Source organism: Pseudopodoces humilis, chromosome 13 (genome assembly GCF_049639895.1).
Source record: "Pseudopodoces humilis isolate 2021_Gansu_Grassland_sample_001 chromosome 13, ASM4963989v1, whole genome shotgun sequence".
In the NCBI taxonomy this organism is placed as follows: Eukaryota; Metazoa; Chordata; class Aves; order Passeriformes; family Paridae; genus Pseudopodoces; species Pseudopodoces humilis.
The window spans coordinates 9,095,332-9,121,921 of NC_142212.1; the positions used below are offsets into that span (position 1 = coordinate 9,095,332).

Consider the following 26,590-nt stretch of genomic DNA (forward strand, 5'->3'; position numbering starts at 1 on the left):
CTAGTGAAGTCTTGTGAAATGTAACAGGAAACTCTTGCCCATATACTGACATTTAAGTCTGTAGCATCTTGTAGAATTATGTTAAGTGAAGCGCATATTTAGGGAATTCAGGAGATGTTTCCCTCTTCTTAACAGGTCCGCACACAGTCAGCGTGATGTATGATGGTGTGCCTGTACCAAATAGTCCCTTCAGAGTGAATGTTGCAGAGGGCTGCCATCCATCACGTGTGAAGGCACAAGGACCTGGACTTACAGAAGCTTTCACAAATCAGCCAAATGCCTTTTCGGTTGTAACCAGGTGATGAGGCCTGTTTGATCTTGAAGGAATATCTGAGGGGGGAAGGAGTGTGTGGTATGTGCAATGTAGAATGCTAAACTCAGTACAAATGTTTATAAAAAGGCCAAGCTGTGTCCAGCTGATGACTGTCTACTCATCTACTCTGTTCTGCAAACATTTGACATTAGGGATTGATAGTTACTGAGGAGAAAATTCTAGGAAAATTTGAGTGAGGTAGTGCTGAACAGCTTTGCATGCCAGCACATTCTGAAGGCTGAACACGTTTTTCAAAACTATGAAAATCAGAGCATGTGAAGGCTACAAAGCTGCTTTGAAAACAGATGACTCTTAACAATGTGTGTTTCTGTCTTGCAGAGGGGCAGGAATTGGTGGCCTTGGAATAACTGTTGAAGGACCTTCAGAATCTAAAATTAGCTGTAAAGATAACAAAGATGGGAGCTGCAGTGCCGAGTATGTTCCTTATGTTCCAGGAGATTACGATGTTAACATCACGTATGGGGGAGAGCATATTCCTGGTAAGAGCTTTTGCTCAGTGGATTTCAGAAGAGGGAAGAAGTCAAACTATGGACTCAGAGTTCTCAGTTGGCTGCGTCTCCCTTGTGCTGTAGGATGTTGATGTGATTTTCCTCAGAATTCAGGCAGAAATAGCAGTGGCATTTTCTCAAATGGGTATAGATGAGTGGGACAGGAAAAGGGACACTAACCCTTGACAAGTAACTGATATTATGCACAAGTGGTGTGTAGTACTGTAGGTAATGAAAATTGGTATGTGGATGCATTAAAGATCCTGTTCTGCAGTAAGAGAGGATGTTTCCTGTTGTTCCCATTCTCTTTGTTGACATACTGAACTTAGTAAGATATAAGGAAATGTGTTGCCTCCATGATGCTTCATTCACACTTCTGATTTCTTTCACGTTTGTTTTTTTTCCTGAGGTGTGAGAAGCAGATGGGTCACAACAGAATTGTTGTCCAAAATTCTGTGAAAATGTAGAAGCACCATCATTACACTTCTGCCTTTTGCAGAAGCAGAGGGGTGGTGTGGAGACTGTGGGGTTGTCATTCCTGCCTGCAGCAGAGGGATAATTTTAAAAACGCCTAAGGAAAAGTAGAGAAAAAAGATCTCTTGTTCTCTGTAACTGTTAACCTTGTGTTTAACACTATGTCAACTTCCAGGCAGTCCATTCAAGGTTCCTGTGAAGGATGTTGTGGATCCCAGCAAGGTGAAGATAGCAGGACCAGGTCTGGGTACAGCTGTTCGAGCCAAAATCCCCCAGTCCTTTACTGTAGACACCAGCAAGGCAGGAATAGCACCTCTTGAAGTGCTGGTGACGGGTCCCAGAGGTAAGAACCAAAGTATTCTATCTGGCTGTGCCCATATCTGTGTTTGGGCATAGTCCTGGCCCTACTTGCAAAGGTGGAGATGCCACTCAAATGAGCATTTCCCTCTGGTCCTGTTCATCTGTCATGTGCCCCTTGGCAGCTGACCCACATGTCATGCTGTGAAAGGAGAGCTGTATCCTAGGTAGTGCTGCTTTGGACAGTATCTTTGATGGCTCTAGCCTAATCACCTAATCTGCAGGGCTGGGAGAAGTGATATGAGTAACCATCACCAGTGAACAATGGTGTGTTAAGTCTTAGACATCAAAAAGTAAATCCAAAGTCTAACATGTGAACAGTGACTTGGGAAACCTGTGTCAGTGGATCACAGAAGTCTCTGAACCGTGGTGAAATTGCTCAGTGGTCCCCAGAGAGCAGCAAGGCCCTTGAGTGATAGCATTAATGGTGTTTGCATTAACCTAGAAAGCTGTGTCCCAGTGGCACAGTATCTTGGCAGCAAGTACCTGTTGGATGGAAGTCTCACCTTGCTGGGAGGTGAGAGCTGTCTCCCCAATGGAGTGTCAGGTCTTGCTGTGCAGGTTCCCTGCAGGTAACACTTCTTTAATTCTAGCGGATGCGATGGATTCCCCGGGATGGCGCTCCCCATTGAAAGCAATTTCAGATTTCTTTAAAGATGGTCCAAAGGGTGGCACTGAGACAGGTTTGAACTCTCAGTAACTACTGGCAATTCTGCTTCTTGGAAATGCGGTTGGCAACAGCAAGAATCATCTGCAGGAGGGAGTGGGAACCAACGGTGTTGCTTTTAGGCTGTGCATGGCAACTATATACGTTTCTTTTGTGCTTGCTTTACTGATAATCCTTTCTGTGTTTTAAAGCCAATTTGTAATTGTAGACTGGTTTGTGTGTTAATCTGAACTGATATGTCATATAATCTGTTGTAGATTTATCTTAATGCAAATTGAAATAATTGATTCTGCTTTCTTAGGTCTTTGGCAGCTTGCAGGGTGTTCCTGCCTAGGCAGCAATCCTGCCTTTCTGAACACCTGATTGTGAAAGACTCAGCTGGTGAATGCTACACACCAACTGGCTTCAGGGCTCAATTCTGTGCAGTGAATCCCAGTAATAATAAGTAATCTTGTAAATGACAGTTCAGACAATTAAAAGCATTACTTGTTTTCTCTCTCAAAAGATCTTCAATGCACTTTGAGCAATTGCTCTTGACCTAGACTGTACCGAAAGGCAGATCTTTCTCCAGTATTTTCATGGTAGCTTTTGTTTACAGCAAGAAGATGGAAGCCCAGAGAGCAGTGGGTAAAAAATCTATCTCACATCAATGGCTTTGAATACAAAATAAGGGAAACTGATCATTGATCCATGCCTGTTGCTTTCATTTAAAAAAAACAAACATTGAAATCTGTTGCCAGCTCTAAATAAGCAATGCATCTTGTAGCTTTGTGCAGCAAATGACTGTATTTTAATAGCATAGCTGAGAAAATCATATGTTGCTTTTTTAGGTGTCGTGGGACCTGTTAATGTGGTAGACAATGGAGATGGCACCCACACGGTGGTGTACACCCCTATGCAGGAGGGACCCTACATGATCACTGTCAAATATGCTGATGAAGAGATTCCTCGAAGGTAAGTTGATAAGAGAAACTTCAGAGAACTGAAGATTTAACAATCCCCATGTGTTCTCCCAGCACATGAGCACCATTTAAGGACTGCCTGTGGTCCTTTCTACTTAACCAGTGCAGCTCCTTGTGTTACTTCAGGGTTCAGTGGTGTTTTAAGCCCACTGCACCTGCAGCAGACAGTATTAAGAGTGCTGTATCCATATACAACTCGGTGTGTACTGCAGCAACTATCAGACATTGACTTGGGAGGAGGGGAAATAATGGGTTGCTCTTTAAGTCCCTTCAAGGTGAAGGTGCTTCCTACGTATGATGCCAGTAAAGTGACAGCAAGTGGACCAGGGCTCAGTTCCTATGGCATTCTAGCTAGCCTGCCTGTGGAGTTTGCTGTGGATGCTAAGGATGCTGGGCAGGGACTTCTGGCAGTACAGATCACGGTAAGTAACAAAACCAAGCAGGACAGGGTGCATGTTTTCTAGCTGTGCATGAGTCTCTTCTTTCTCAAGTGTCCACAGCTTTTTATCCTGACATACCCAGTGTCCTGGACTCTGGGCTTCTGACTGGACCCTAAGGTCTGGTACAGGAAAGTCTTGCACTCTGTGTTTGTGAAGCTCTTGAGAGTGCTTTTGTGAAACTTCTGTCTTAAAGTCATCAGATATGCTCTATTTGGTTCTTGCCTAACCTTACACTTTGCAAATGCCCAAAATTAGATAAGTAATTTCTTGTAAGATTATGAAAATACTTGAATGCATTTGAAATGGAGGCAGTCTTCTAGCAGTGTTCAGCAAGGCCATGAGATAACTCTGGGCATCACATTATGCTAAATTACCACACACGTCTCCCTCAAGGTTGCCAGAAGTCATAGGCTGCTTAAGGAGATACTGCAGGAATGTTTTGATTTATCTTTGTTACTGCTCTTTCGGAAGTTTCTGGTGCCTGGACTCTCTGGCCTCAGCAAAAAGATGTCTGGTTAGTGGACCATAAAGCACATCGCTGAGCTCTGGCATACCTAGGTCATGGTATGCCTGGTTGTACTTGCCCTTCTGCATTCTTGCTCCTGTTCTGTCTCAATGCCTACTCAGATGCACCAAAGCAGTTGCCATTAATTCTAGCATTGCAAGTGTGCTCTTAAAGGATCCAAAATGCTTATCAGAGCTCCCAGCCTGGCTGGGGCTTTAAATATCAAGTTCCACAAGTCCTGTATGGTAGAAGTACATAGGTGATCCTTCTGGCAGCATTTGTTTGCTTCTTATTCTGAGCTGTTGAATGTCAAATGTTTCACAAGCCTTCCTGAAAGAAGTAATCTCTTTCATGGTGTACCTGAATTCTCAAGTCCTTTGCAGCTTATGCTGTACCCTAGGCAGTGTGAAGTCATTAAATACAAAATGGAGTCAACATGTGATTCCCTGTAAGCAGGCTTGGAAGACTTTCTAAAATGCTTTGTACTTTGCAGCTGATGAGAAGTGGTAGTTGAAGGGCTGCATAGATCTGCTTTTACCTGTAGATTTTGCAGTGTGATAGCAGCTGGATGCCTCGTGCAGGAGGGCTGACAGCAGACTCCAGCTGCCCCCTACCCTCTAACCCTTCAGGGAGCAGCTGCCCAGTGCTACCCAGTGCTTATTCAGGACAGAGCTGCACTGTGTGACTGCCCATTTGTGCCCCAGGGACCTGGGAAATGTTCTTCATTTCCAACAGTAGTATGACAGTGAAGCCTGAATGTATTGCAATTAATATAAAGTTCATTAAAACGGCTTGCTGCTCTTATAAACATTCTCGTATCAACCGAAGAGTAGTTAATGATAGCACCAATTATTTTATCATGTCTGATAGCTTTCTGCTCATAATACTCTATTTTTATTACTAGTCTTTGAGCAAAATATCTTTGAACTTCAAAAAGCTGCAGTTCTGTATCTGTTTGAGGCCACCTAAGTACGGTTGTGAACAGATTTGATGCCCAGCTAAGGAAATTCAAAACCTTCATAGTGCTTAAATCTTCTGGTTTGTGTTTCTCAGGACCAAGAAGGCAAACCCAAGAGAGTGGACATTCATGACAACAAGGATGGCACTTACACAGTCACCTATGTCCCTGACAAAACAGGCCGCTATACGATTGGCGTGAAGTATGGTGGAGATGATATCCCGGCCTCTCCCTATCGGATCCGGGCATCTCCAGCTGGGGATGCCAGCAAGTGTTTGGCCACAGGTGAGTGTTTGATTCCTCTCTTTACTGTTTGTTCTGGGTGTAAAGCTGCCTTCTGAGCATGGTGCAGTGGATGTGATGGGTGTAGAAGATGTGCTTGAGACTTGTGTAGTCTGGCTGCTCTTACAAAAGGTGTGTTCCTAAAGATAAAGAAGTGTCCACCCTGTGGGTGAGCAGGTATCTCTTGCAACCTGTAGCAAAATATGTCAGATTGCCTGGGCTGTTATAAACAGCCAGATGCAACTATCTGATGCTTATTTTGACATTAATAAATCTGTCTGAGAACTTCAGTGAGGTTGATTTAAAAATTACACCTATGTATGTGTCCACTGCATCAAGTTCCTTACACAGTGAGCGTTTGAGTGTTGCAAGAAGCTTTTCATTGCAATTAATTTTAAGGATGTAAATAGCTAGTCATGTGCTTCTATATTAGCAAAGCCTATTCAGGCTGGGTGTTAATAGTGGAGGTTTCTGCTTTTCTGTCTGGTCAAGATTGTCCCAGGTCTGAACAGGCTTTTGGGAAGGAGAGAACCTAAAGATAAGATAATACTATGACTCAAAAAAACATTGCTTTGGTAGGAGACTCCAGATTTTTTTGCTGTAGGAGCACACAGATTTTAAGGACGGATGTTCATATAACATGGCTTTGGGCTGGCCATTGTGGTGTGCTCCCACCTCCCAGGAGGCTCTGGCAGGGAGCAGAAAGAACTAGTTACAAGAATACCACTGAACATTAAGTCCCTTGATTGCAGAGTAAATAAATAAAGTAGGCAAGGCCAAATTGAACGGGGAAACCTAATCTGTTGTTGTAGATCTTTGAGAGTGTGTGGGCATTGTGCTGGACCTGGGCATTGTGCAGTTAGAGTGCACCTGAAGCCTGTCCAGGAGCTGGCTGCTTTCAAGATGTTTTAAACAGAAATACATTCCTGACACAATGGAAGAAAAAAAGAGATATTCTCTTTGCCTCAAAATTTGTTTAAAAGATGCCCTAATGGGTAAATCTGATACTCTTCCAAGTAACTCGAGTCACTAACTATTCAAAGTAACTGAGATGGAAATTACTGCCAGATGCCAGCTAAAATTTCCCATTTCCAAGAAGTGCTTCTGATTCAGCGCTGTAAAGCTGAAATACAATCACCATAGGAGTAAGTGCTTGAATACTGCCAGGGGATTAAACCAGCAGGTTTGTTGCTACTTGAAAATGAGCCATTTAGCTGTTAACAAGTGGGGGTCAGAAGCAGGAGTATTCAATATGTACTATTGCAAATAAGACATAATAGTTCTCATTTAAACACAGTGTTCTTCAAGCTAGATCTGATTGCTACAATTTTGGCATTGTTGCATGGTGTTCTTTTTTTGGGATGTGTGGCAGAGCAGTGGAAAATCATTTGTGGATAATGGTGGAGGAAATGTGGCTATGGCTGCTACTGTGCCCTTTTATAGCTTTTTACACAGGGAGGTTTATATTAAAGCAGTGCAGCTGAGTTGCTGGCAGAAGAAAGTGCCTTTGGCTCTGCATAAAGGAGTAGGATGATAACAGTATGGGTTAAGGCATTGCTTTCTTCAAACTTAGCTTTTTTCCTCTCTGTTCCCATCCAGCCTCTCTGATTGCAGAGGAGAAGGAGAACTGGGAGCCAGCTCTTGCATACCACTGTGCTGACCAATTTTACAAATGTCCCTTGTTGTACATCTGCTCCCAAAACCACATCTGTGGCTCCCTGGGACCGATGTCTTGGTGCCATGCTCCCCAGGCACCTCACAGGCGGTCTGCCTGGGAAAACTGTCTTGTGAATACTTTCTGTAATGAAAATTGCCTTGTAGGTCCTGGAATTGCACCCACTGTGAAGACTGGTGAGGAGGTTGGTTTTGTGGTAGACGCCAAATCAGCAGGGAAGGGAAAAGTGACGTGCACCGTCCTCACGCCAGATGGGACAGAAGCTGAAGCAGATGTTGTTGAAAATGAGGACGGGACTTACGATATCTTCTACACCGCGGCCAAACCAGGAACCTATGTGATTTATGTCCGCTTTGGTGGGGTGGACATTCCCAACAGTCCTTTCACTGTCATGGTAAGCCAGTTCTGCTCCAGAAGTACCTCCCACTCAGATTCCTGCTGCCGTGTTTTATTTAGCAATAGGTTAACTCTGTGTGTAAATGTTTGTTCAGATATTTACTAGGATAGCAGGAGATAATGAATCCTTGTTCCTTGCAGAGCTTATTTTGAGCAGGCAATACGGTTAAGTGAAGTGGGATAGAAACCATCAGAGGATGAAGACTTGGCTTTTCTGAAGCAATTTGTTTTTCATTTCCTGACCATGTAGTTCTTTTTCTAAATGATGTAAGGGTGGTTGTAATCAGTTTCTACAACTAATTATGTTGGCCATTGTCAGATACAGTGCTCTGCCTTCTCTGTCTCTTGCTTTTTATTAAGTTGATCCCAAAATAAGGAATGGTCTGCTGACAGATCCCAGGGAAGCAGACTGTTAGCTCACACCTAAAAATGTTTTGTAAGTGCTATTTAAACTGTTACAGCCAAATTCCCCCTCCTTCTAATTATCTTCCTTCCAACATGCAGTACTCCACATTTAGCAAACAATATCCCAGGCCCTGAGAAGCAGACTAGGTGCCTCTCAGAGCTCACAGAAGCCCTTCTTGTGAAGAATATCTCTGTGTTGGTAAAACAATTCCTGGTCTTGTAATCTCAGCCAAAGCAGCCTCTGGTGCATCTCTGTCCCTGAAATCACAGGACTGTACTTGTACTGAGTCCAGATGGAGCTTGCAGGCGAGTCCCTGGGTTCAGCAACTCTGGCTTTTCCTACCTGTCATCCTGGCAGATTGCTATGGGTGTCTGAAGATTTCCTTGAGAGAAATGATTCCCTTAGTTGGTGCTTAAGGTTCACCACAGGAAATGCCTCTCGAGGTCAGGGAGCCCAATCCTGGCCAGCCAAAATTCCCACTTCCTAGCTGACTGATACAGTATGTGTTTGACTTGGGTGTCTCAGCTGGGGACAGAGAACACTGAAACAGTGGCATTTCTGTTTTGCATTAGTTTTCTTAGTGGAGTCCTTCCATGCAGAAGTTTCCAGTGGGTTATCTCATTAGGGTGTTTTGCTGTGGTGTAAATGGGCAGAAGGGGCTGGGATGGCTCAGCCTGGGGGAGCAGTCTGCGTGGGTGTCACTCCCAGCCACTCATGTCAGGTTAATGGGAGAGATGGGAATTTGCAAGTCATGCTCTTGGCATGCCTGGTGAGAAAAGCGGCTGCGCCAGGGGAAAACACATTTGGCGTCTCGAAGACGCAGTCCCAACTATGAATCAGAAGAATGGCTTTGCTGCTATGGCTGGACGTGGGCTGGGTCATTCACCCAAGTGCATGAGCCAGAGCAGCCTTCCCACAGCAGCCTCCTGGCACATCATGTTGCACAGTGCTCAAGGACTCTCATCTTGGGTTTAAGCCTTTCCCTTCCCTCACTGCATCAGTCCCATAAGAAAGCAGCTCTGATACTCAGTTCCACCAGTGTTCAAGCACAGCTTTCCGTTTCCCTCCCAAACATCCAACAACAGCATGTACTGGCTTTGTCCCTTTGCTGTGCAACTGGTGACTTCCCCCAGTGCCTGCAGATAAGGGCAGTTTCCCAGATTCCCTGACTGGATCTGGGTCTTTACTATGGCAAGAGGACTGGGAGGGCTGCACAGTGGGAGGCAAGTGTTGAGCTAGAAGGAGCAGTATGTTCTGAACTGTGGAAGGTGGGAGTGGCTCCATGCCAGAGTACCATCTAATATCAACTAACCTGCCTCTACCCCTGCCCAGGCTGTAGATGCAGATGATGTCGCCGCACAGTCGCAGGAGCCAGTGGGCGCTTCCCCCGCCGGATTCCGCCCTTGGGTACACAAGTTTTACATTTTTCAGCTCCCCATCTGTGTTCCATTTCAGATGACAGCCTGCTTCTTGGGACTGCTTGATCGCTCTGGTCACTGTATTCATTCTTTCTGTTTCATCAGTTGTTCTTGGGATCCAGACCTTGTTTTTTCTTTGCTGCTTGAAGGGAGTCTCCAAATAAACTCATGTAAACATGAAGAGGATCATTGCACCCACAGCTTCCACTTCTGAAATGTCTGCTGTTGGCAAAAGCACCCTGAGTGCACTGCTTTGTTTTCCCAGTAAAATCACAGTGTCTTGAGTTCAGAGTTGCATTGTGAAACTTGTTTCTTTTGTCCATTTTGTGTTGCAATCATTCTTCCCCATTTAAAAATCACTTTCTCTTCCAGGCCTTAAGCAACTAAATCCTTTCAGATGGAGCCACTTTGGGTCTTGTGTGCACTACATTGTCTTCCATCCCTTTGTGTTCCATTTTTATCTCTTTACTTTTTTCCAGCATGTCTTCCATCCGTGCCGTGTTTGATTTGCTCTGCTGTGGTGTGGTGTTGTAAAGGAGAGCTTGGCCAGATGCTGCTCTGGTTGAGCCCAGTCCTTGTCTGGCTGCAATAATCACCGCACACTCTCTTCTGCTTGTGCTTGCAGTGGAGTTGCTCAGTGCTCATTTGGCTCTGCCAGCCTTTTTGAAGTGACCCATCTTTTTGCTTGCTTTAGGTTACAGAAGAAGCTTATGTTCCTGTTGGAGACATGAACGGCATGGGGTTCAGGCCCTTTGATATGGTTATCCCATTTGCTGTAAGGAAAGGAGAAATAACAGGTACCTGGAGTGCCTCTCAGGGAGGTTTATGCTTTTTGTTAGTGTGTTTATTCATTTGCAGCTAAGAGACTGGGTGGTCTAGACCACAGTGTGTGTGGGAGGTTTGTATCCTGCCAGCAACAATGCTGTTTAATTTCACATTGAGTGGCACCCGCTGAGGACAAGTAGGGCATGCCCCTTCAATGGTTTGAATTAAGTGAGGGGATTCGTGGTGTTACTGTGGCCTTCAGTGCTAGGCTGTGAGCTACTGCACTGTAGGCTCCCTTCTGGAGCAGCTACATGTGTCCTTGATAAGCCAATTATTTCTTTTCTGCAGATGCTATAAAGCAGTTAATTCTGCATTCTTGTTACATACCTTCTCCAAAGTAGGTGACCCCTCTTCTACAGGTCTGGCAGCTGAGAGCAGAGCTCCAGTAGCACCCTGGATGCACTAACCTCCTGCATACAAAGCCTGTATCCCCTCTGCCCTCTAGTTCAGCAATCCCGCCCCAAGCCCTGGCCTGTACCAGCTTGAAGGAAAAGTCAGTCTTTCCTTTTCAAAAGTGCAGCAGAAGAGGGAGCACCTTGCTACAAGGTAGATCAGTACTTTTTATGCAGTTTGCTGTGAAAAGCTCTGTGGCTGCAGCAAATAGCCCTGCCTGTAGAGTTTGTAAGATCACAGGACTGTTTGCCAGATGTCTACCACTGCCTTGTATTCATGTAGCTTAAGTAGAAAACATGTCTGGTTAGTGTTCCGATTAGTCTCCTATTTGTGCCTGTGGGTAAGGAATTTAACAATTTAAAATGCTTGTTTGAAATGGCTAGACAATTCTCTGTGGGTGGGAGAGGGGAAGCAGGCAGCTTCTCCTGTAACTCCCATGGTGGCCTTTTGTAGGTGAAGTACACATGCCCTCTGGAAAGACAGATACACCAGATATTGTGGATAACAAAGATGGCACAGTAACAGTGAAATATGCTCCTACTGAGGTTGGGCTGCATGAAATGCACATAAAATACATGGGAAATCACATCCCAGGTAAGTCTGGCAAAGCGGGCGATACAAATTTGAGCAGAGTCCTGCTGACGCATCTGCTCCCTGGTGAGGTTCTATAGATCAGTCATACATGCTGTGGAAAGATCTGCCAGGATATTTTACCATTCAGCAGCACTTTCTCTGCAAGCAAGAGAGAACTAAAGCAAAGGAGTAAGTGCCAGCACATATGAGCTTCCATTGTGGTTTAATAGTACCAGCCAGTCTTAAAATGGATTTTGGTTTTGGGAAACTAGCTTTTGTGGCATTTTATTATGAAGAAGAAACATACAATTTTCTAACTGCCAGGTTTTTCAGGTTGAAATTTACTGCCATGGTGTTCAACAAAACTACTGGTTACAGTGTGTGTTTATCCTTAAAACTGCATTGGCAAAAAAATCTCAAAACTGTGGGGAGAACTGATTGGCTAAAATACTAGAGTTACTCTTTCCATCTGATTGCAATAAAATAAAACACACATGCATATTATGCTGTAATCTTTCCTTCTTCCTGGCTGCTTCTTCACAAAGAGAAACCACTGCCTTTCATTCTGTTTCTCTTCTTTTGTCCTTGCTTCACCAGCTCCCCAGTGGAAGCACTGCCTTGCCTGGAGGCTGTGGCTGCCCTGCAGTTCTCTGGGCATGCTGGCTTTGGGGGGCTGGGCAGAAAGGGGCAGACCTGCAGAAGGATGTGTAGACATGAGACAAAATACCTTCAGCACTGCCTGAGAGGGACTGCTAGTTCTGTTTGTACAGAAACACAGGATAACTTAAGCTGAAATGGGGAGCTCAGTGGTGTGATACATGGTGCTACTTCAGTCTCTTCAGCACTTTATGGATATAGCACCCCCATAGGTGCTGACCTGTCTGATGTATTGGTTCAGTAAGACCACTACTCTGTGCTGGGATAGAAAGATGATGTGCCATAGTGTTTCTTTCATGAAGGTTGTCATGAATCAAACCTTTTACTGTCTCAGCTGCAAAATCTAACTTTGGACTAAAGAGCTATCTGTGCCTTTTTTTGAAACCATTATTGGTTGTTGATGACTGTACTTGTTGTTCTTGTGCACCAGTTTAGCTAATCCGAGGCTGGCAAATACATTTTTGGATACCCTTCAAATTTACTAGTTCAGGTTCATTGAGTCAGACAATGTGCTATGCTAGTTCCTAATTCTGGGCTACTAAAATTCAGAATCAGTGCCTGAACTGAAAGCCTGCTTCTGAGTCATGTTCTGATTTAATATGCTAAAAATAAACTTGCAGTGAACAAGATCCTTTACAACATCATTTAAGATTATCTCTGGTAACTAGAATAACACTTACTCTTCCGTGACTGAATGTGGCACAAATTGTGGAGAAGTGTCTTTTGAGGATGGAAGCAGAGGCTTACTTGGTTTTTTAAGTGTGTTACAGTCACAATAAGGTTTTTCAGATACCATGTAATGAGAAGGGCATTCAGGAACATGGGTATCAGTTCTTGTAGTCCAGACCACTCATCCTTAAGTGCTTCTTTCTTGGGTTTTTCCCCTTTAGAGAGTCCTCTGCAGTTCTATGTCAATTACCCCAACAGTGGCAGTGTATCTGCTTATGGGCCTGGCCTCATTTATGGGGTTGCGAATAAACCAGCAACTTTCACCATTGTCACAGAAGATGCAGGAGAGGGTAAGTCAGTTCTTTAAACCAATCCTACCCTAAGCAAGGAACATCTTGGTAGTGTTATGCATATTGGCTTTAATTTACATTCATCTGTTCAACTATGAATCTTTGATGTGATGACTTATGCAAGTATCAGGCTGTAACTTGCAGTAAAAAACTGGTTGATTGCCCCTTCCTGACAGCAGTAGATGTACCCTGGTGGTACAGGGTGAAAATGATTTGTTTAATTAAAAATAAACTAAAGCAGCTTAAATCTAGTGGATGATGAATGGGTGTGGAATCACTGATAGGTAAATCTAAAGACTGAATAGAACTGTGGCCTTGGTGGATTGGTCTGAGCTGATTTTGCTGCTGTCCTTTGAAAACACACCTTTAAGCTCCATTTCCAGTACCAGGTACTGAATATTTCTCTTTGGACCAGATCTTTGGACCTGGTGTTCACAAAGATTTATGGAAGTGCCACTCTACTTTTTTCCTAGGTGGGCTGGACTTGGCTATTGAAGGACCTTCAAAAGCAGAGATCAGTTGCATTGATAACAAAGATGGGACATGCACAGTCACATACCTGCCTACTTTACCTGGAAACTACAGCATCCTGGTCAAATACAATGACAAACACATTCCAGGCAGTCCATTCACAGCCAAGATCACAGGTACAAAGTTTAAACTTCCGAAAGCACTTCATATTAAAAACTAACCTCTGATAACCTGGGGAACCTGGTTTGTTGCAGGAATTTGAAGTCTTCTGACTTGCTCTGCATTTAACCTTGTAATGTTTCATGACTTGTTTCTCTTTATGTATGCAGATGATAACAGAAGACGGTCTCAGGTGAAGCTTGGTTCTGCTGCTGACTTCATGTTGGACATCAATGAGACTGATCTCAGTCTCCTAACAGCCAGCATTAAAGCCCCGTCTGGTCGTGATGAGCCTTGTCTTCTGAAGAGACTGCCCAATAACCACATTGGTAAGCTCTGAGGCTATGATAGCCTTTACTCCAGTTTGCTTTGCTGTGTAAAATGACTGATTTCTGTGCTTCTTCACAGAAAGTGTTGTCCAACCAAGTAGTTGACAGTGTTTGCTGCAGTTGCCCAAAGACAGAAAATCATGAAGGAAGATCTCTTGTCATAGCTTGCATGTGATGTGCCAGGTTACAGTTGGAGTGGGTTTTGTCAGCATATATGAATGGTCTTGTGGTCCACTTGAGAGCAATATTTCAACATGAGTAAAGAGGGTGCTATTTCAGTATTTCATTTCTTGGTGTGATGAAGGCATTTAAATCAAGTATAATATGAATAAAAACTGAATAAATTTCTCACATTTCTTTGCTTTGTAGGCATCTCATTCATTCCACGGGAAGTAGGAGAACATCTGGTTAGCATCAAGAAAAACGGGAGCCATGTACCAAACAGCCCTGTAACAATCATGGTGGTCCAGTCTGAGATCGGGGATGCCAGACGGGCAAGAGTTTTTGGACGTGGTTTGGTAGAAGGACGAACCTTTGAAATGTGTGACTTCATTGTCGACACAAGAGATGCCGGTTAGTTCCCTCACAAAGGGACCACGAGGTGCTAGGAGATATAGATTGACTCTACATGAGAACACTGCCTCCCTCAGCATGCAACCACCAGGTCACAAGATGCAAAGCAGCAGTTGCCATTAAACCCAGTCATTATTGTCAGTTATTAACCACAGACAGTGCTATTAACTTGGAATATGTTTTGTAAGGTCCTGGCTCATGTCTTTGTTACAGCCAACAGGGACTGACACTGGGGTGATGCTGGCTCTAGTATCATTTGTTGTTGCAAAAAGGAAATGAGGAAGATACTTATTTCCCTGTTGGTTTAATATGGAACCTTGGATTACTTTTTAGCTTGGTAGATAACTTTTCAACATTATTAAAATTAAAGGCATATAATCAGAGAATTTTAGGAGCTGAATGCATGCTGTGCCTCTGACTGATTAGGAGTACAGAAATGCCATTAAGGCATCATGCAACTCCCATGTGCCTATTATGATACAAACCTACCAACTAGTGCATGCTGTGGGTTTGGACTATTTTATGTCAGATTTAGAGTAGAGCTTTGGAAATCTGAGGCTAACTTACCTATATTGTAGGTTATGGTGGGATCTCACTGGCAGTTGAAGGACCCAGCAAGGTAGAGATCCAAACTGAAGATCTGGAAGATGGAACTTGCAAAGTGTCCTATTTCCCAACTGTACCTGGTGTGTACATTGTGTCCACAAAATTTGCAGATGAACATATTCCAGGTAAGCAGAGGTGTTGGCAAATTTTTGATTACTTCAACAGAAGTCTTATCTGGCTGACCAGTGCTCTGGAGCTGTGGGTGGGCTGTGTGATCTGGCTTGGACCATAAGTCCCAAAGATTCGAGGAGGTTCTCCCCAGGCAGCAAGCATCCAAAACTATTCAGGTTACATGGGCCTGACTGTTATACCCTGACTGGGTATAAATGTTCCCCTGTGATCCCCTAGAAGTCAAAAGAAGCTTTCTTTTCTGCCCTCTATGGCATGTGTAATAAGCAGAGGAGGAATGACTTGCTGTGATACTTGCAGGCAGCCCATTCAGTGTGAAGATCAGCGGTGAAGGAAGAGTTAAGGAGAGCATCACACGAACAAGACGGGCTCCCTCTGTTGCAACAGTAGGAAGCATATGTGATCTGAACCTAAAAATCCCAGGTAAGCAACAACATCCTTATCCCCAAAACCACAACTTGCATGTTGGGTACTTAAAGCAGGGAAAATACAAACTTTAGTTTTGTAAAGGCATCCTTGTATTAACATAGCTTAGGGAAGAAACACTGGTAATTTGTCTCTTCAATCAGTTAAAAATAAGCATAACCATGATCAACACATGGAGAAATAAATACTGGTGAGGCCTTAATTTAATTTATTCTGTGTACACTAGGTTGGAGAATGGGCTGCACAGCTCACTCTAGCTCTAGGGTTATAGGATCACGTTGGCTGCTAAGTGTTTGTACTGCTGTCTGGAAATTGTGAATCATGTAGGACAGACTTAGCTGGCTGCACTTACCCAGATGGATAAGTGCACACTTCATCTGCCTCTGTAGCACCTGGGAAGCTGCAGCTGGCCAGTTTTTCTGCTCAGAAGTACACAGGTAGCTGAGCACGCAGTGGGCATCTGCATGTCTATTCTGTTATTCGTACTGGACTTGAGCTCACATCCTGCTTCCAAAACCCTTTGTCACTTTCTGATCTGCATTTTTTTATTCTCTTCTTGCTAGAAATTGATTGTGCTGATATGACAGCTCAGGTAACCAGTCCCTCTGGGAGAAACTTCGATGCTGAAATTGTAGAGTGTGACAAAAACACCTACTGTGTCCGCTTTGTGCCACAAGAAATGGGGGTCCACACTGTGGATGTCAAATACAAAGGGCAGCCGGTGCCGGGCAGCCCCTTCCAGTTCACCGTGGGGCCATTGGGTGAGGGAGGAGCCCATAAAGTGAGAGCTGGAGGCCCGGGGCTGGAGCGTGGAGAGACAGGTGTTCCAGGTGAGTTCTCTGCTCTCGGTGGGCTCCAGAATCTGCTGTGTGCAGGTCTGCAGTGCAGTGTTTTGGCTAACAGGAGCCTCTTGGAGAAGCTGCTAAGCAGTATCTCCCAGGATGATGGGATGAGCAAGCTGCCATTCTTCAAATATGCTCAAGTGTGGAACTTCAGAGTCTGTTAGGAGGAAGTTACGAACCAACAGCAGCAAAGTAACTCTTGTGTGTGCTGTCATGTGCTTCAACAGCTGAGTTCAGCATATGGACACGGGAAGCTGGAGCTGGAGGACTGTCTATTGCTGTGGAAGGCCCAAGTAAAGCAGAAATCACCTTTGATGACCATAAAGATGGATCTTGTGGTGCATCATATATAGTTCAAGAGCCAGGTATGTACTGAGACCAAACAACATGGAAACAACACTGATTGCGACTTTCAAAGAAGCTAAGGACACTCACTGCTTCTCTTCTCTTTGCAGGCAACTATGAGGTGTCCATAAAGTTCAATGATGAGCACATTCCTGAAAGCCCCTACCTGGTTCCTGTCATCGCCCCCTCTGATGATGCTCGCAGGCTCACTGTCACTAGTCTTCAGGTGAGACATAAGGAAACATCTCTACAGCTTACCACAGAGACTGATTTCGTCCTTGTTCTCCAAAACCAAAATGGTTGTCCTTTCTTCTTAGCAATAGCCTTCTCTTGGTTGGTGCTTGTTTTCAAGCTCAGTTTGCAGCCAGAGAGATTTTTGGCAGCTGATCCCTGGGTCACTCTGGCTACCCAGAGTTCAAAGGCAGGAGGGCTCAGTTGAGTGTGTTACGAGTGGTAACACTTGGGAATTAGGAATAAGAGGCTCCAGAAATAGCGTTGAAGGAGCTAAGGCATGTTTCCTGTGCCATTAGTTAGGGGAAGGACAAGGACTACAGAAACTGGAGGTGAACCACTAGTGATCGTGCTGGTACCAAGTTCCTCATTTGGCACGTGCATGAAGAGCTGCATTTCCATGGGTGAGGTAGCACAGGGCTGCATGGCTGGGACATCACTGCAGCCTGGCCAGGCAGACAGAAGTGGCCCCACCGTGAGGTCAGGGTGCAGATTTGCTCTGGCTGATGTCACAAAACCTCAGAGTCACAGCTCAGATGATTCATGAAAGGTAGTGAATCTCAGAGTGAATCACAGCTTTGTAGCTGGTCTGGGCCCATCTGGTAACTTCACCATATAATTTGTATATGTGTGTGGTTACAGGCATTAAAATACAACATTAGAGGCCTGACTGAAATCTCCAAAGTCAGAAGCTTGGATGTGACTGAGAATCTGTGTCTAAATATACTGTACCTCAGTCCTTCTTGAGTGGTCATTAGTACTCCAGTTAAGGCTTTTTTTGGTTATGTCCCAGCTATGATCCCCAGGGGTTTGCCTGGGCTGCAGGAATTCTCCACCTCAGCTGTGTAAATGAACCATGACAGCCTGATCCGATAGTATCTCTTCTAACCAGGAGTTACAAGGGCGTTAATTAGTCACTGTGGTATTGATGTTTGCCTTGTGTTTCATTTAAAGACTCTTTGACAGGAATACTCACTTCAATTAAGTCCTGGAGAGGCAGATAAAGCTGAGTATTCTGTAACGGAGTCCATTGTGCAGCATCAGCCTCCACTAAACCCACATCAGGGATTTGTTTATACATTGTACCTCAGTTCTACTCAGTTGCATTTATTTCCCTCTTCAGGATTTAGTTGAAAACAGAATGAGGTAAAGTATGTTCAGTGTTAGATATTACTGCTGGATAGCTACATGGGCTGTGCTGGTCAAGGACCACTGTGGTTCAGATGTGGAGCTGCCTCACCTTCCACCAATGGCCTGACAGCAGCACAACATCTGGTTTCATGTTAAATTACTTTCTCATGTTTGAGACATCTTGTGGTGGCGTTCTAAATGCAGCCTCTTGTGGCAAATATAAACATGCATATTACTCTTTCAGACATTTGAATTATCAGAGGCTTTTCCCTGAATGAATCTGGAATGAATGAACGGGATAAAAATGGAGCTATAGCTTAAGCATCCTTTAGATCAAATGCCTGAATACTGAGGACTGACCTCAGTGATAACGGGTGACTGGTATTGTAAACCTGCCTCTCTTTGATGTGGTGCAATTGTCTGGCTTCCAAAAACAGTCTGTTACCATGGGAAAAGTTAGCCTAGCCAACAGGGGCGACTCCTGAACAGCCACCCCCTAAGAGGGAGAGACCTGATTTGAGAGTTAATGCAAGTCACAACTTTGCCTTTCCTTAAAATCTAAAAAACCCTCATGCTGAAGTGGTTATTTTCCCTGCCACAGATCTTGTGCTGTCTGAAATGAAAGTTCGAATTTGATAATCTGACTGTTGCATTCTCAGGAGTCTGGATTAAAAGTTAATCAGCCAGCATCCTTTGCTATAAGGCTGAATGGGGCAAAGGGCAAGATCGATGCTAAAGTCCACAGCCCCTCCGGAGCTGTCGAAGAGTGCCATGTGTCTGAGCTGGAGCCAGGTGAGCACAGCTTGATGATGATCAGAACAACTGCATGACCTCCAGAGCACTTGCTGCCACATAGGGAATTCAGTTCCTTTGGCTTACGAATAGCGTGTCCCAGGGGTGAGCATGTAGCTTGGAAAATGACTTTTTGGTGACAAGAGCTGTTCAGTCAGAGTTATGTCCATGTTTTTCCATGAACTGACTGAGCCCAAACTTCTGTAAGATAGAAGTATTTAAGTCTTGGCTTGCCAGCGAAGGTACAGTGGCATTAGTAATAAATTAAATATGATGTGATTGTTGAATTTAGCCAGGGAAGAAGTTTATTCCTCAAAGCTGTGCTTCGATCTTTGACTAATAGTTTATTTTTAATTCACACTCCTTCACATGAAATGTCAAGGAAGCTGTGTAAGCAAACACTACAGAAAGCTGAACACCTGTTTCAGCAATGGGCTTTTCTTTTTCACTTGAAGTCTGTATGAGTTATGGTCTGTACTATGAACAGACAGCAGCTGTCCAGCTGGGGAAGATCAGTCCCGCCTCTGAGTTAACACGCAATCAAAAATGTGAAATATCAGCAAATGGCTAAATGACTTCATTAGATAAAGGTGTGGTGTCAGAGCAGCACTCGGCTCACTGGTGAAGATTTGGCTTGCTCTGACCAGCTGCTTTTCTTCTACACACGGTTCCCTCAGTTGCTGACAGATTGGGCTGTGATTCAGTTTTCATGTTTAGTGCATGAGCGAGGCAAATAACCCTCAGACTAGATGGCAGTTGAGATCAAGTCCTAGTGAACAAGGTGAAAATACAAACTGTAAAACCTGTGATAAATACAGCATTTTCCTTCTTAAATGCAAGTTTAGCAACTCGTGTAGCTGAGTTCACTTAAACTGGGCCCAAAATATGTCAAAGGCGTTCAGGAGCTCGGATTACTAATCAGCCCTGCTTTGTGCTTAATTGGTGGTTTATGGTTGGATTGTTGCCTCTGATTTGTCAGAAGAGCCCCTTCTCTGTTGCAGATAAATACGCCGTTCGGTTCATCCCCCACGAGAACGGCATCCACTCCATCGACGTGAAGTTCAACGGGAGCCATGTGGTGGGCAGCCCTTTCAAAGTGCGCGTGGGCGAGCCTGGCCAGGCAGGCAACCCTGCCCTCGTCACAGCCTATGGCTCCGGCCTGGAGAGCGGCACCACAGGTAACCCTTCTCCTACAGACCCGCTTGCACTTGGGCTTTGAGACATACAGAACCTATCTCTAGGCATACTTTTACATGACTTCACATGCTAAGGCAGCTGAACTAACCCACATTCTCTGCTGACCTGAGTGCAGGCTAATTTTGCTTTCTAGCATGCTCCTCATGTCCTATAACCATCACTCACAAGTCTGCAGCCTATACTGAGCCTTAACAAACTTAAAACTTCTGTAAATCAGCAACTGCAACACGCAGCCACTGAGCTGCTGGTTAGCAGCTGGACTACAGTTCTGCTGGTTAGCTTAGCTCCACGTCGGTGGTCCCTCGAGCTCTGGAGATGCTTTGGCTCCCTTCCACACATGAAAATGACGTCTGAGTTAGCTGTCTAGAGGTGAAAGAATCTTGTTCAGTTTGTGTTAATTAGATGAGCATGGGGGTGTGCCCTGTTACCTTCCCTTTGGTGCATGCACCTCCAAGAAGTTGCAGGTGAAATGCAGTAGGATATGTAAACCCTAGGGAGAAGGTGGGTTGTTCTGTTGGTAGTGTGCTATGCATGCTCCAGATGCTGCGTGAAGTTTCTTTATGGAAATCTGACACCTCGTTGTCTGCTGTGGCTGCCTCATCTGATAGTTCTCAACTGAAGAATGTAGGGTTTAGGGTTTGTTTTTTCATTTCTATGATTTGTGGCCTTAGTAAGTATGAAAACATTCCAGGATATGCACTTTGATTTATTTGTTTTTGCTCAGGCCACACACACAGGTAAATAGCAGAGTAAAATTATTATTTTTGTCTCATTTTGTTGTGTGAGGGAATAGCTAGTTCATTTTGTCCTATCCACTGCTGTGTCCTGTGGATTCCATTTCATACCTTTTCTCTCCCTGTGAAAAAAAAAAAAATACTGCAGTTATTCAAAGTCAAAGCTTCTGCTGTTCTGGAGGAACCAAGCAGTTGGTTTTGGAAACATGCAGATACACTCTATAAAATAAAGATGTAGCTTGAGCTCCTTTAGTAGGTGGAAACAAAAGCACTCATTAATACCAGCCAGTGATGCATCAGGGACAGGGGAATATTCCTTCATCTATAAAGGTGCTTGGGGTTGTTTTTAATCTAAATAGACTGTTTCATTTTAGTAAAGCTTCTCTGTGCCCCGTTGTTGAATCCTGGCCACTGCCAAAAGCGCAGTGCCCTGGGAGCTGCTGAGCAGCGTTTCAGAACAATGACCCAGTGTAGAGGTTTCAGTGGCTGAGCACCTGAACCGTCCCCCTGGGAGGGCTGAGCGTCTGCAGCCTCCAACAATGTGAGCCTTCATCTGGGGCACAGGAAAAAGCAGTGCCTCTGGAGCAAGAACTCTTAGCGAGAAGCTGTAAAGCTTGCTGGCTTTGAGAATTAACATCTCTCCAGTTGAGCAGGGTATTGCGGGCTGATGCCTGACCTCCCTGGCCAGCAGTGCCAGGGGGATGGGCTGCTGGAGCACTGGACAATGGCACAGTCCTCTGTGGAAGCTGGGCTCTTCCAGCATTGCGACACAGCAACCTCTTTTGTGGGGAGGCTAGAAACTTCCCCCGAGTTTGTTCCCACATCTTCATGCTTCCTTCGCAGCAGCAGTAAACTTTCCCATGGCCATCCTGGTTTTGAATGAGCACAAGCACTTTATTCCTCCTCAACAGTGTCTCATGCAACAGCCCAAAGATCATAAATATTTGAGGCCAAAGTCTGACAGTACATTATTTGGGGACTGAAAGCCTTACTTAATTTTTTCTTGTGTTGCTGGCATTGTGTCATTGGCTTAGTATTAGCAGCAATAATTCAGCTGTGTTAACCAGATGCTGTAATTAAACAAGCTTTTGTTTCCACAAACTGCTTGGAGTGCTGTTGCAGAGCAGTTCAAACACCCATCTCCTCCAGGCCATCTCCCGCCTCTTGTCTCTCCTGCTTTCTTGTGGGCTCTTCACTGCTGATTTGCAGTCCAGGCAGTGAGACAGCTCTGAGCTCTCCCAAACTTAGCCATGCTGGAGCTGTGTGGGTGTGGACTCTTGATGCCCAGCAGAAAAGCTCTTGTTTTCTCTCTAAGCCAGTTTTTTGATACCAGATTACTTCCATTTGAGTCCTGAAGGTCTCTCATGACCCCTTCTCCTACACAGTAGTCACCCTAACTGGAGGAGGGAGCAGGATGAAGCTGGGGAGGCTGCCAGGGGTGCAGAGCTCCATTTGGGGCTGGCCTGTGCAAGGCTGCTGGGGTGGATGTGGTGTCCCTCCCTGCCTGCAGTCCTGGGCAGACTGATCTTGCGCCGAATTACCCCTGATTTAATGCCTGAGGCTGCGTGTGTAACATCGGGTGTGAGGAAGAGTGTGTCTCACTGTGCTACGTCTTTCTAGGACTGCAATCGGAGTTTTTCATTAACACGACCAAGGCTGGTCCAGGTACCCTCTCTGTTACAATTGAAGGGCCATCAAAGGTGAAAATGGACTGCCAGGAAACTGCAGAAGGTTACAAAGTCATGTACACACCCATGGCTCCAGGAAACTATTTAATTGGAGTTAAATATGGTGGACCTAACCACATAGTGGGCAGCCCTTTCAAGGCAAAGGTTACAGGTAAAAAGCTAACTGGTATTTACTCTGTGCCTGAAGCAGGTCATGTCATTCAGCAAAAACATCCTCCTGAGACAATGTGGTGTTCTGGTCTAGATGCCCAAAACCATGATAATCAAAACATTTCTCCCCATCACCTCCAAAGCCTAGCCGAGGGGTCTCAGGAGCAGCTACAAAAGCACTAGTCATGGAGCTTGGCAGCTTGACTCAGTGATGGGCCATAAAACAGCTTTATGGGGTAATGTCAAGTCCTGATCTAGTGCTAGGGTCTTGCATGGGTTGCAGGGAAATATGACTTACTTACCCATTTCCCCCCACCCACAAAGCCTGAAACCTGATCACGTGTTGCATGTGTTGCCTCTGTTGGTCTCATTTTGGTGCAGGTATCACCTAGGCAAAGGTCAGTAATGTCTGAGAGGCTCCTAGGTGAAGTAAGGAATGCTGGTTTAGGAAGTTTGTTCTTTCTCCAGCACTGTGTTTAAGCACAGGCTGAAGCTCACCTCTACTGCTGCCCCTGAGCTTGTGAACCTTCTTGTGGTGCCCCTAGCGTGGTGATGTTCTCGGGAGAGGGTGGCAGGGACTGCGCTCCCCAAGGCTGGGACATGCTCTGCTTTCAAAATGGATTATTGCAAAATTGCACCTGCTTTTCTGCCAACTCAAGTCATTTTTGGCATTCGGTGATTGGAGCACAATTAACTCTTCTTAAGCAACCCGCTTTGCTTAATGAATCCTGAAGTTCCTGTGGTCCTTTAGCCACTTGAGGGCTCTGGGATGGGATTGTTGCCAGCAGTGCTGGAAGATGTCAGCTTAAAAACCCAAGTAGGAAATTGCTCCTCTCCAAGAATGCATTTTGGATGCAGAATGCATGCTAGTCATTAGGAAGGTTTCAAAACCTCCTTGTGAATGCCTTTCAGATGGGGAAAATCTGAATGTCAAACATTTTCTGTTTCCAGGGCAGCGACTTGTTAGTCCAGGCAGTGCCAACGAAACCTCTTCCATCCTGGTAGAGTCGGTGACAAGGTCATCGACTGAAACTTGCTATAGTGCCATTCCCAAATCCACCTCGGATGCCAGCAAAGTGGTTTCCCGGGGAGCAGGACTCTCAAAGGCTTTTGTGGGTCAGAAAAGCTCCTTCTCTGTGGACTGCAGCAAAGCAGGTATGGATACAGGAACCAGGTGGATGTTCAGGATCGGTGGTTTAGCTGGGTATTTTTTTCCCTAAACCAACTTGCAGAGTTAAAATGCAGAGCTTGACGTAATGATCTGGTACTAAAGAAAAATACTAATTACTATACTGTGCTCACCAAGTCAATCCTAATACAAAGGCCATAAAGATGCTAGTTCCTCTCCAAATGGCTTTGTCTGGGCCAGGTGCACCTGAAAGAATCACAGGGTCATGGCATGAGAACAAACAGGTTGCTGAACTTAAGCAGCCCTTATGGTGCATTGTAGCATGTAATGCACAGTGTTCCTGTAACCTTTTGATGCTCATCATCATCATCTGGGAGCTTTATGGTGGGTGGATTACAGGCCAGCTGTGCCCACTGGCCCCTGCTATTAACTTCTGGTGAAGTACTTGTAAAGCAATACCAACTTGTTTTCACAAGCAGCATTGATGGCTCCTGTGCTCTACTTAGATAACGGTAACCTGTCAGGTCTGGCAAACAGCAGATAAACCCTTGCCTCTATGAGGTTGAAAGCTTTTCAGTATAAAATTCCTTCTTATACCAAATTAATCTGAGGTATGGCTCAGCTTACCACTCTGTGAATTAAAGTAACAAAACCCATGTGTTACAGAGAGAATGTGTTATGGTACAACCACGCTGCCTTGTTAAGGCTCAGGGATATTAACAGTTGTTTGTTTTGCTGTAGGTTCCAACATGCTGTTAGTTGGCGTCCACGGACCTACAATACCTTGCGAAGAGGTGTCCATCAAGCATTTGGGCAGCCATCAATACAATGTCACCTACGTTGTGAAGGAAAGAGGGGACTATGTCCTGGCAGTGAAGTGGGGTGATGAGCACATTCCTGGCAGTCCCTTCCACGTCACTGTTCCATAAAGGCGCTGTCAGGGCTCTGCGTTGGCAGTTCAGATGTAGGGCTGTACTAGGTGCAGTCGTGTTGCAAAATGCAGTTTCTAGATACACACGGCTCACATTGCAATAGTCAGACAAACTCTGTAACGGTTTTTACAAGCATTTCACTTCTATCCTACTTACCAACCTAATGTCAATTTATTTAATATCTCCTCAAATCATACCTTTGTAGTACTGTCCGGGTCACTGTTAATGTTTGGAGAATTATGTGGATGACTAGACACTAATTTCCCTTGCGGATGTTACAGACTTTAGATGTTAATTGAAAACTGGAATTTGTCTTTGTAATTGGGTATCTTAACTACTGATTTTATTTGACTGGAGACTTTACATTTTAGTTATGGAATATGACTTGGGCTGTCCCCAGTTCAAATTCTTTTCTGTAAAGAAATGAGGTAAAACTGGTACTATAATAGGTGCCTTTGTATACTTGATCGATTTTAATGCTTAACATTATAAAAAGCTATTATAAGTAGCTTTACCACTCAAATTTAAAATGTTTCTGAAAATGCTTTGCTAATGGTTTACATTTAGAAAAAGTTTTATCTTTTATAGCAAACCAAAAGTAGACTGAAAATTACTTCCTGTAAGCTTTCAGCCTCTCTATGTTAACGCTTTGTAACTCTAGAGACAGATAGCTTTTTGGCCATGATGCTAGTAATGCGGTTTTTAACAAGCTTGGGATGCTGGTGATGTTTCTGTAACTTTACAGGTAACCCAATCCCCCCAAATTCTTTGATTTAACCCAACCCAGGGGTTGTTCTTAATAAAGCCCCTGAATTTGCCCAGCCAGGCATGGCTGTCACCTGGGTGACCCAGAGTTGCTGCAGTCCAGAGCACCGTGGTGTGTTGAGAAGATGACCAGTGGTTTCCCTGGAGGCTGCAGGCCAGGCCAGTGGCTGAGATGGGGCAAAGAAGCCATCCTGGGAATGGGACCCAGATCTGCAGTGGGACACAGGGAGGGTCTGTAAAGTTACCAGTAATAGCAATACCAATAATAGCAGTATCAATGAACAAATCCCTCTTTGGTGCAAGGTGTTTTATTGTATCTCAGTCCAAGGATGATATGCCTGAAGCAAACTCATGTCTCCTGAAATCCCCTTTGTGCTGCAACAGGCGTTGCTGCTGAGGATTAGGGAGTGGAAACTTCTTTGTAACTTGTCTGTTTGTCCCAGATTACTCCATACTACTTCCCAGGTGCATATCTGAATTGCTGTCAGCTGCTGGGGCTTTAATAAACTCTCCTGATGAGCTCAAACTCTGCAGTTTGGAGAAAGTAGGATTTGTTGAAAACCTGTTGATGTGTCAGTGTCCCTTGGGAGAAGTTCATGCTTACGGTTCTGTAATTATGTGTGGATGTACTACTCTCCAGCACAGTTACTGGGGAAAAAAAGGAAGGTTGGGGTTTTTTTTTTACTGTGCTTTTTTTGTGCCTTAATGGGAAATGCTCACTACATTGTAAACTAGAAAGTAAAAATAAAATAAACTGGAATAAAATGCAGGATTGTAAAATTGTATCTTATAACTTATTAAATAGAAATGTTTGCTTCATTAAAATATGCATGTTAAAAACAAGATCGGATTCTTTTAATATGTAGTCAGTAAAGTTCAGACTGAAACTACACCACACAGCATCTTCAGGCAGACCAAATAGCCCATGAGTTGTGCAGGTAGCCATGAAAATTTGGCAGAACCTCAACACTGTTATTTTTTTCCTGTGAAACCTTTTTTTTTTCTTCTTTAAAATAAAATGGCAGAAGTTGAAGCCGTATGGCCTAAACGTGCAGGGTGCAGTGGGCACAGCGTGGATGGAGTATTACCTGGCTGTGCTGCTTTGCCCCTGTGCAGACCCCAGGCACGGGGG

General features: G+C 44.6%; 1 protein-coding gene across 6 annotated transcripts in view; it reads left to right on the top strand.

Moving 5' to 3' along the window:
* Positions 1–26,301, top strand: part of FLNB (filamin B) — an 86,597-nt gene extending 60,296 nt beyond the window's left edge. For 2 of the 6 annotated variants that reach the window (XM_088061890.1, XM_088061889.1), the window contains 25 exons: positions 136–298; positions 653–813; positions 1,472–1,639; positions 2,247–2,336; positions 3,151–3,274; positions 3,548–3,704; positions 5,281–5,470; positions 7,289–7,536; positions 9,277–9,351; positions 10,057–10,159; positions 11,034–11,174; positions 12,701–12,829; positions 13,303–13,476; positions 13,630–13,788; positions 14,158–14,361; positions 14,940–15,092; positions 15,397–15,519; positions 16,086–16,352; positions 16,592–16,729; positions 16,820–16,935; positions 18,731–18,863; positions 19,865–20,041; positions 22,415–22,633; positions 23,584–23,787; positions 24,503–26,301. In XM_088061890.1, the coding sequence (XP_087918016.1) occupies positions 136–298; positions 653–813; positions 1,472–1,639; positions 2,247–2,336; positions 3,151–3,274; positions 3,548–3,704; positions 5,281–5,470; positions 7,289–7,536; positions 9,277–9,351; positions 10,057–10,159; positions 11,034–11,174; positions 12,701–12,829; positions 13,303–13,476; positions 13,630–13,788; positions 14,158–14,361; positions 14,940–15,092; positions 15,397–15,519; positions 16,086–16,352; positions 16,592–16,729; positions 16,820–16,935; positions 18,731–18,863; positions 19,865–20,041; positions 22,415–22,633; positions 23,584–23,787; positions 24,503–24,690 (4,004 nt within the window). In that variant the 3' untranslated portion in view covers positions 24,691–26,301. The remainder of the gene's footprint in view (positions 1–135; positions 299–652; positions 814–1,471; positions 1,640–2,246; positions 2,337–3,150; positions 3,275–3,547; positions 3,705–5,280; positions 5,471–7,288; positions 7,537–9,276; positions 9,352–10,056; positions 10,160–11,033; positions 11,175–12,700; positions 12,830–13,302; positions 13,477–13,629; positions 13,789–14,157; positions 14,362–14,939; positions 15,093–15,396; positions 15,520–16,085; positions 16,353–16,591; positions 16,730–16,819; positions 16,936–18,730; positions 18,864–19,864; positions 20,042–22,414; positions 22,634–23,583; positions 23,788–24,502) is intronic. The other 4 variants (XM_088061895.1, XM_088061892.1, XM_088061893.1 and 1 more) reach the window with 4 other exon arrangements.
* Positions 26,302–26,590: the final 289 nt, after the last annotated feature.